Here is a 10,931-nt window from a genome sequence, read left to right as displayed (position 1 = left end):
AACTGATCAACGATACGCCTTATTCTGTTCTGAATTTATAATCTACATTTCTCAATATGTGTTGAGTGCGAAAAATAAATATTTTGTTGATGCTCATTATTTTATTTGTAGCGAAATTATAGTTTTTAGCGCCTTCATTGTATTAGAAAGCAGATAATAAACAAAAGATAATCGAATTCGACTGTACTAAATAATTAATCCAATCTTATCTTGCTTACGTTGCTGCTGCCCGAGACTTTATTCGCGAGGCGGTTTGATTATGATAAATTAAAACAAATGCATTTACGTGACAAATATTTGTTTTTCATGTATATAATAAAACGTCACATTATATCTGGATTCTTATTATTTGTGTATTATTAAAATTGTTTTCTGTGTAAAGTTTTAAGAAAACACAACATAATTTACTACTTTGTCTCACAAGAAATCACACAACAAATAAATTAAGTTATGCTGCGTACTAAATATATTCCAAATATCAATAACCTATATTTAAAGTAATTTACGTAAAATCAAAGCCATTTCGATGATTGGCGATGGACCATGAAATCGCAGTGACACAGCAAAAAAATCCTTGTAGACCCAAAATATATTTTAAAAACATGAAAATCATAAAATTACAAGAGTAACCATAAAATGTAGGCACCAACAATAAAATATGACTGTTAAAATCGCAGATCATAACCTATTCAGCGTGTAGCGGTTCCTTTGAAAGGTTGAAGCGTTTTATTATTTCTAGCGCGTCCTTCACAATAACAAGAAATAAAGAGAGGTATAATAGATGTTCTTTGTAAAGTAGTCAGGAGTCAAAGAGATCCGTTTGTCGGCACGTGGATATTGCAGGCAAATGTTAAACATTTAACTTGAAAAGGGTTTTGATTTTTACAACGTTCTCGGAATACCTTAAATCATTTATAGCAAAACAAAATTCCTTTCGAATTACAATACTTTAAGATATAGCTTGCATACTATATACACAATATACATTCAATACAAAAGCCTAATACGCGTCTACAATACACACAGTAACATAAGTTGAGTTACTCGCTTCGTTGATTTCATTCAGACAAAATCATTTCCAATGAGTGCAGTAGCTGATGTGTATGTAATTCCCTCAGTGGAATCCCGCAGGCTATACATGAAAAGTTAATCTTTCAATGAATGAATAACATTGTAATTTGAATGTATTGTAAAGAAATCGGAAAAACCATTAACCATTACAAAACAAAAATACCAAATAATATTATGTATTTATAAAACTGTTGTATAAAATGAATACTTAAAATGTTAACAATTTTTCAGAAATTCATTTTCGGCAAGACATGCTCTTTCCTATCCGTCTTATTGGCAGTCAGCATTTCAAGTGTCCTGTCGTCTTCCTGACACTTGAGGGTTCATACAAAAGACAGACATTTCACATCGTTTGTTCCATCACCTCGCCCGCGTCACGACTTATATTTAATCTCTAGAGAACAAGTAGCAAAAAATTGGCGCCACATTGTGTTATCTCAGCCCTCGGGATTTGTAACTGTTTCAAGAACAAAACGCTTTTTGTTTATGACCCTGCACTTGTCTATGTACCTGTTCTTACCCCTGGCTCCCATTGTCTTTTTGCTTCTTAGAAATATTACCCACGAACACGTGTCATTTGGGCCGGCAATGATGGCTATTGTCTCGCTCAAGTGCTTGAAAGATGCCGATGAGATAACGTTTAATAATGTTCAAAAAGATATTTTATTGCGCCGGTTATGACTTTATAGCCTAAGTCCGTCCATTTTTCACACCTCATTTATAACAGTACTTGAACCGATCTCGAGGCTGATAACGTTACAAGAGGAAAATAAAAAAATAAATTGCAACGGCTAAGATAAAGTAAAAAATTTAAGAAAAAATAGCGCGCACATGTAAATCATTAGTCAGGCCTGGCATCCCGCGTTCAAATATTTGGCGATGCTTGCAAATCTCGGCGCCACCGAGACGACAGAAAGGCCGCTTCCTTTATGAGCGCCGACAGAAGATGCTCTTAGCTATGGCAGCTAAAATAATATTTAAAGAGACGGCAAATGAACACAAATGACCGTGGGATTAGGTATCCAAACCAAACTAATAGGCGACTAACGGGTTAAAAACAAGTGACAGCTGCTGGTTTTGCAAATTTCGTCAGTAAACATAAATGGTCGGTCACTTTCGAAATATGTTATTAACATAAAATACGTATTATCATAGCGGTGAAATAGCAAAACACATTCACGAAATTATCAAACTGATCATTGTGATGTCACGTGTACTTAATTCTAAGATATGGTTTTAACTTAACAAACACTACGCTATGATAATACTTTGTTAACACGCGTTGGTGTTTGACAAATATACCTTTATATAAGGATAATCTTCACTACGTAAATGAAGAAAGACTTATGTTGCTTTCAATAATACAGATAAGAATATTACTCACCAAGTTATAGGTACAAAAACAAAAATGTAATTAAATTTCAACATAATTATGAACCTAAATGTAATTACTAAGAAACGTGACGATAAACGATGACGTGAACGCTTACTAAATTAATCAAAGAAAGTACTTCAGTCGGACGTATTTATTACGTGAGTCAGCCGTGACGTCAAAATGGCAATACCAATTGGTTAGCGAGTCGAGTCGAGAGCTGCGTCATGCCGCGTTACCGCCTCCAGGCGACCTCAGATTAGCAGCTATCGTTAGTAAACCGGTCCAACCATGAATATTAACTCCGTCATACCAATCCGGAACCTTAGATGGTTATCGGATTAGTGATTATCTGTAAATAGCCCCACAGAAATTCCAGTAGCTCCAATCTTTTAAATTTCCATTATTTATCCGTATTCATTATACCATATCAGTAGAATCACATTAATAGACTATTTCCGATCGCTACACACCTTTTATTTCAACTACGCCATAGATAGATCATTTTGATATCGTTATATGTTTCCAAACAACAAAAAAAAACTGCTAGGCTGAAATTAATATATTTTTCCGATGTTTCGTAGAGACCAATAAAATATGTATAAAATGTTCTGGCACATTTAAATGTATGTATAATCATCTTTATTAATATATCAGTTAGTAAATGTTAAGAGCCGAGATGGCTCAATGATTAGAACACCTAACAACAAACAAACGTGGGCTTATAATTGATCTCGTGCTCATCGGTGAAGGAAATCATCGGCATTGGAGCAGCGTGGTGGATAAGCTCTTGACCTTCTCAAACGGAGAGGAGGCCTGACCCAGCATTGGAATATTCACAGGTTGATTGGATTTCAACTTTATTAAGTACTGATTTGAGTTGATTCATTGAGTAATTTAATAGTTCAAATTTGAACTCGGTATCCATATCATCATGGCGCTGGATAAAAGTTTTATAAAAATGACTGTCGTGTAACGTTTCTCAAAAAATAAATGATTATCTTTAAAACTAAAAATATAAGCAAACATTGTTAATACCTACTCATCACAGTAGGTTAATAATAAACAATTCCATGCAAACTATGCTCGCGACCCTCGTACGGTTGCGCACGCGCAGGCCATGACTCATGAGACGCGTGGCAACCTCCGAGTATGCCCCTAATATCACGTACGCGCAGTTTTGCTGACACTTTACCATACACTTTGTATACGTGACTGAAACATTGATGACATTTGAGGAAAACCACTTATTTTAATGTAAATAAAACAAAAACGCAGATATAAATAATTAAATATGTCAATATTAAACAATGTACATGTGACACGTAGAACTAGCTAATTATCCATATTTTTGTCATAATTTACCGGTGTCAATTTTATTTCGTTTCAAGAGTATATTGTTCAATCATATTAAAGTAATTAATATAAATTATTACGTAATAAGATACAAGTAAATGATAACAAGCGAGTGTTCGAAATTGATCCATGTTTTTTGTTTTAAATGTAATATTATTACTATTTATATTCTATTATTATTTGTTTAAGTTTTCTATTGACAACACATACACAAAATAATAATAAAAAAGTTGCATAGAAAAAATATAAATTTATAAATATAAATAGAATACCATAGTTCAGCGGTATACGAGGTGACTGTCTAATCACAAATTCTATGGTACAATGAAGGGAAACTCGTAGCACAAGTTCAGGTGTTTATTTTATTATTCGAATGTAGAAACATTTATAAAAATTTTAAAAAATAAAAACCTAATCATCAGTTGTAAAAAAAAAACACAAATTATATTAATATTGAAAATATTTTTAAGTACTCAAATATCACATGGTCACGTGTAATACGAGTACGCAACATTGTAAGAAAGTCGACGTAAAAATATATCATAAAAAAACATTACACACGATGAAAACTCATCAACGAGAGTGTTACATGGAAGCCGCTAGTGATTGATGGGATCTTATTCCTTCCTTCTATTATATTAAATAGAACATATTAGATATCTTATCCGATACGATGACTCTACTTTAATAGTATCGTTGAGCAATTACGTGCGCGTGCGTCGATTGACTCTACAAACAAATGGTCTAATTATAAAATAGGAAAATTCCTATAATTACAATCAAGTGCAAGTCAATTGTGAACGAACATGCCCAGTCATTAACCCGAATGTATTTTAGATAAGACGATCTCGCAAATAGACTTTAAATGGGTTCATTCATTAACTACTAATGATAGGAAGGAAAATTTAGCGAAAACTTCTGATGACTAAAATATTACAAATAAAATTCGACGTGTCTAATAAAGTAATAAAGTCTAATATATATTAAGAAGAGAGATCAGGAATCACATTATACGATTGATGATAAATGTTCGTGTGAAAAAAGATTACGTTGATTTTCATTAACATAATTTATGTTAAATGCAATTTAATGAAGAAAACGACCTATAACATACATATATTTGACATTATAACATTGGAAAATGAGACTTTTATATAATTAATTTAGCGCAATCAATCTTGATATTTGTTTTCAAACGATCTAAACTACACTAATCAATTTATAGAAATAATAATTGTATTACTACTAATAGAGTAGCTAAAATTAGACTTACAAATATTCTAAGCATACACCTAACTGAGAACTGAATCTTGACTAAGTCGATCTAATACTGAACTTTTATCCGGTGGTTTGATCGGTATTAATAATCCTACCGTACAACATCAATACTGTGTATTAGGGTTCCGGTTTTAAGGGCGAATGAGTCAGTCTAATTAAAATAAAGACATAACACACTAGATCCTATTGTTAGCAGCTCATTGACGGTGAGTTATTGAAGCTTTAATGACTATGAACGTAGGTTACCACTTACCAAATGGTACCCTATTTGTCTCGCCTGTGTTCTCAACGTAAATAAATAAATAAAAAATAATAATACTTAATTAGTCTTTCCTGCTCCAGACATTAACGCATGTCGCTTAACGTGCTTCGATAATCGACATTTTTCCATTGATGCATTAAGTCAGTGGAATTTTCATGTATTTAATTACTACTGTACTTAAATATGTGCTAAACATTTCTAACACATTAAGCAATGAGGACAATGCCACGCTACGAAATCTCCTTAAATTTGATATATTATACCTCGGGGCTTTATGATGGTTAAAATTAAACACATAATTGAAATATTCGTGACATATATACAAAAATATAAATATGTATATAAGCATATTTATTGAATTTATTTAATTATATATTATAACGTTGATAACAACACGTTGATTTACAAACGTCATGACTGCTCTATATTCTATCTTGGCAAAAAGTTAATTATATTTTAAACTTGTATAAAAGTTGACTGTTAGCAAAATCATTAAAAATATTAAGGAATTTTCTTAGTCCATCTTAAGAATAAAAAATAACAATCCCATTTGTAACCTTTAATGAGTAATAAGGAGGAAAATAAAAATACCTCTTCAAATTAATTATATCAGCTTACTTCTCTATCATACGATAACAGCCGTTGTAGCTACGCGTGATTTTTAATTCTATTGAATATTAAAGGGATTTAATGAGTGTGTTCCACGATGAGCATTGATAGTGACCGTTGATATGTTATCACTATCATTATCGAACTGAATGATCGTTAAGCTGTTTATTATTTGATGTTTATTAATCTCGGACTATCAGGAAGTACTTACATACTTACACATTGGAGCGTAATAAAATATAGATCTATCATCGCCACTATGTGCATTTTAATACAAGGTTTTCTTAAGATGTAATAGAAAAAATATAACTATTAAGCAAAGCAAAATAAGTCGAAGAACATAATATATAAGTGAATGACGAACATTCGCTTCGTGTAATAATCTTTCATAAATAGGTGCTCTAGTGCTCACGCTGATGCACGTGCATTAAAGAACTGATAGTACAGTTGATAAACCTGCACGTAGGTGTTTTTCGGAGAAAGTAGGCATGTGATAATTTAACTGGTACATAAGAAGCGTCGGCGCATTTATGTGTGGACAATTTCTCAGCGCTGACTGCGTGGGCGACCGCCCACTCGCGCCTGAGTAATGCGCCCATCCCGTGAACTGCTACCGGCGCGAGCGCCGCACGCACACCGACACTTAATCCTCGCCACGTGACGCACACAAAAGCCTTGTTGCAAAACACATTCTTAATATCGATGACGGCTTTGCTTGGAGCTCCGCGTCATTAGCGGATACTTTTATTGGATCGAATGCAACATCGTCTTTAATTCTATCTGTCAATAATTATTACTTCGCATAATCCATGATTGATGAACCCCAACGGTAGCAGCTTATAATTGAAGCTAGCTATTGTACGCGGCGCCCACCGGTTGATTGATTGCCTCGATTTCGACATATGATGTACATACAATAAATCTACACCTTAATTAATTGCAAGTTCAATTAGGACAGGTACATTATATAAAAAATCTATAGTTACGTTTGAAATTGTTTGGAAACGCTTAATATATTTTTTTTATTTATTAATCAAAAGTATCAGAAAGACACTCTGTTGAAATATAATAAGAAAACTGATAGAGAGTTCTTATCAAAGCAAAGGAAAAACAACACAGTACAAAGGTAAACTCGAATACATCTTTAACTTACGAGCCTTTAACTGCTAGAGTTCCTAAATAGCTATGATGTTGTCTAAATAGGAAATTTAATAGTGCATATTCTATCCATGGCAGCAATGAGCAACAATTACCGGGGCCAGGCGTCGCGGCGTGCGCCCGCGCCGGCGATTGTTTACGGCGCGCACGCGCGGCGCGGCGCGTGTCCCCCCGCGCCCCGGCGGCAGCTGCTCCGCACAGGTGGCGCGTGTGGGAACTCGACGGCTCTGCGCGTTCCCACGATCGCGCGCCCTCCGCTCCCTATATAAGCCCCCGCTCGACCGTCACACCGCATTCCGCGTTCAACGCTCAACGCTAACGCATTCACTCACTACTCACACACAAATGTCTACCATGTCTTACGATCTCGCGTATCCGCTTACGGATGACGGTCCGCAGCCAGTCTCGCGCACTTATCAATATCGCAAAGTGATGAAACCGATGCTCGAGCGCAAAAGACGCGCTCGCATCAACCGCTGTCTCGACGAACTCAAGGAGCTCATGGTCAGCGCTTTACAATCGGAAGGCGAAAACGTCGCTAAACTGGAGAAAGCTGATATTTTGGAATTAACTGTTCGTCATCTTCACAAGCTTCGTCGTCAACATCGGCTGTCGCTGAACCCAACAGTAGATGCCGATCGCTTCAGAGCTGGATTTACCCACGCAGCCAATGAAGTATCCCGGTGCTTGGCTTCCATTCCTGGAGTGGATGTGAGGCTTGGCACACAGCTGATGACTCACCTCGGCCACAAACTGAATGACATCCAGCGTGCTGCAGCCGGCACTGACACTCCACCAGCGAGCCCACCCAGCCCGGCTCTTTCCACCGTGTCTTCCTCATCCGGCTATGTGACACCATCACCTCCAGCTTCACCAGTGCCAGTGCACACTGCCGTACCTTTGGACTGCTCCACAAACAGCAGTTTCCCGAAGAGCTCATCAGTGTGGCGCCCGTGGTAAAAAGCGGTGCTCGGAGCGGGCGGACCCGGCTCCGCGGTCACATCTGTTCCAGCACCGCTTGGAGCCGCACGCCCCCCCAAGTGTCCGCCCTCATCCATAATTTAAGTTAACGTGTTAAAAAGAAAACTTTAGATCTCACAACTTAAGTGTAGGTTTAAAAAACTTAGCTCGTAAGTTCAACTGAAAGCTTTAATCAATATAGTTGTTAAGTATATTTGTGATATTAAAGAATAATATTATTGTAAAGAGATGTATCGAGCCTTGCCGACTATGAGTGGGCTCGGATTGTTATTTTATTATCGTTAAAAAGATTTTACAATAAGTGGACGATTACAAAAGATTAATTTAATAAAAAATATTACCATAAAACTTATTACTGCATTTCATTTTTGAAACCTATTTTCATATAACAAGTATTTCACAAAAAGTGACAATCAAAAGTGACATAAGTAAAAAAAATACGCGATGATAACTTTTAGCACATAACTTAATGTCACTGGAAACAATGCCAAAGTATACAAACAATACCAAGTAGACGTAGTGATAAATATTAAAGAGGTTAAGGGCGCGGACCTCTGACACCGTAGCCTCCGCGCGTGCTCAGTAACTTTCCTGTTTACAGTCTACAGAACTAAGGACTAAGCAGGCATGACCTGAACATATAAATACATACATAGATCCTTCAACCTGATATATCTTTACAGAGAGTGTTAATTTAAAAAAATCTGCAAACCGCTATTTGTAGTTATCAAATTAATTTGCATAATACATTATCACATTGACGTAACTTATTCTTCTTATTCACCCTTACGCTAATATACCAAAATGATAGCGGTATATATACAAGTTCAATGTTCTAGAAACTACATTAATATAGATAAAATCATTAAAAATTGCAAATGTCATAAACATCGAGAACAGACTGACTGATATTTTGATAACGACATTATTAGATTGATTCGAAAACTTGTGAAACGATTGTTACTTTTAATGTAATGGATTCATAAATTAGTAATTCTAATGAATTTTATTTGAAACACGTAAAATATAATGATGTGTACACACGTAGCGAGTAGACGTTAATAAGCTTGGCTCGAGGTTTCAACTATAACAATATTGAGATTGAAATAGGAGAAAATTTTACCAGTGAATATATTTTTAGGCTTAGTTCTTATTTTTTATTTTAAGATTTATTAAAATATAATTGTCAATCTCTTCATATCGGATTATATGCGATAAAGTTTAAATTAGGTGCTGTAAAGATGTTTTGATCCGACCTTAAGACGGGCACTAATAACTTAAGATTCTTTTATAATATTTGTAAATATGTTAATATGTAAGATGTTATTCTTGCACACTAAGAATATTATTCTATATGTATTCGAAAGAAACATATTATTGAAAAAACATCTTTAACTGTTAGGTTTTTCAATCGAGACATTACGTCAAGTTCAACGAAGTCAATTTTTCATCCAGAGCTACTTCATTTATATCTAATTTATGAAAAGTATCGCTTAAACTTAAATTTCAGGAAAAAAGCCTCAGAAAATATTATTTTTAACAACAAACCTAGAGTAAGTACTAATGTGATAAATAACTAAAAGTTGTTTGGGAGTAGACTATATTTGTCACGCTGATTATTTATCTTGTCTAAAATAAAAATACACTTTATTCAATTAGGCTTCAAGCACAGCAAGGCGGACACGGTTAAATACTCAAAAAGATTTACCACGAAATATTAAAAAATGACACAAGTAGCACCCTCTAGCGAATGCTTCTACTTCTGCTAAGCTTAATATTGTGAAAGTTTACCCTACGTATCGCCATCTAGCGGAAAGCTCAGACTCAAAGCTTTTGGTAGAATTTGCTAATGAACTGTACCGTTGTATTTTTGACTGTCATGTAACTTTTGTTATAAATAATAATAGATTAGTATATTTTATTAAAATATTAGTAATAAAAATATTTTTGTATAAAAACAGCAAAATGGCTAGATTTATTAATAATTATAGTTGAAGAAGTTAAGTTGTTCTTACACTGACTATCTGAATTGAATCTACAATGAGCATAAATATTTCCGTTATTTTTATTAGTGACACTCTTACAAGTACTACAATAAAATTAAATATTCATAAAATAGTCGTAATACTAACGGTTGAATATTAAAATCAACAAGCGCCATCTAGTACTTAATTGCAACTTTAAATAAAAAATAAAGATCATTTAATTAGAAATCATATTGGTCTGATTTCTTTAATTCAATATAAACGGAATATTTGTAGTGATAATGTGCTAAAATTTTTATCCTATCGCGCCCTTTGAGCCTTAAACTTCAAAATTTTATACTTTTGTTATTAAAACAATATAACTGTATAGAAAATTTGTTACTAGGTTTTAAATTAGGTATCAAATATATCAAAATATATACTTTTATGTTCTAATATTGCTCGTAAGGTCAGAATCAGTGCTTATCTTAAGCGCCAAACGTCACTGATCCCAGGCTACGAGTGTAACGTTAACCGATAACCGATGCTTACATGGGACTCTTTCCTATTGCGTCATACACGATAAAGAAAAATATTAATAATTAAAACGAAATATTAGTTACGCATGATTTATTACGTAAAACAGACAAGTTGAGAGGCAAAGATAACACGGAGAATAGGTAAGTATATTAATTTGTAAAAAACAGTAATGTAAGAATATTAATAATTCATATAATGAAATAAATTTTGTGGAAGCTCTATAGAAAATAGAAGTAGGTATTATTCATTTAACGGTTATTTAACCGCAAAATGACAATAATTTGTATATTATAAATGTGTATATTAATTAAGTAATTTCGGGCACAGGATATTTTTTTTT

The 10,931-nt window shown here is 34.2% G+C and overlaps 1 protein-coding gene across 1 annotated transcript; it reads left to right on the top strand.

Moving 5' to 3' along the window:
* The first annotated feature begins 7,391 nt into the window (after nt 1-7,391).
* Nucleotides 7,392-8,439, top strand: LOC126771970 (enhancer of split mbeta protein-like). The gene has a single exon (XM_050492169.1). It carries the CDS (start codon nt 7,452-7,454, stop codon nt 8,064-8,066), a length of 615 nt encoding a protein of 204 aa, XP_050348126.1. The 5' UTR covers nt 7,392-7,451; the 3' UTR covers nt 8,067-8,439.
* The last annotated feature ends 2,492 nt before the right edge of the window (nt 8,440-10,931 follow it).

This window comes from Nymphalis io, chromosome 11, assembly GCF_905147045.1.
Source record: "Nymphalis io chromosome 11, ilAglIoxx1.1, whole genome shotgun sequence".
Lineage (NCBI taxonomy): Eukaryota > Metazoa > Arthropoda > Insecta > Lepidoptera > Nymphalidae > Nymphalis > Nymphalis io.
The sequence above is the reverse complement of the archived record's forward strand: the minus strand, read 5'-3'. Positions and strand labels throughout refer to the sequence as shown.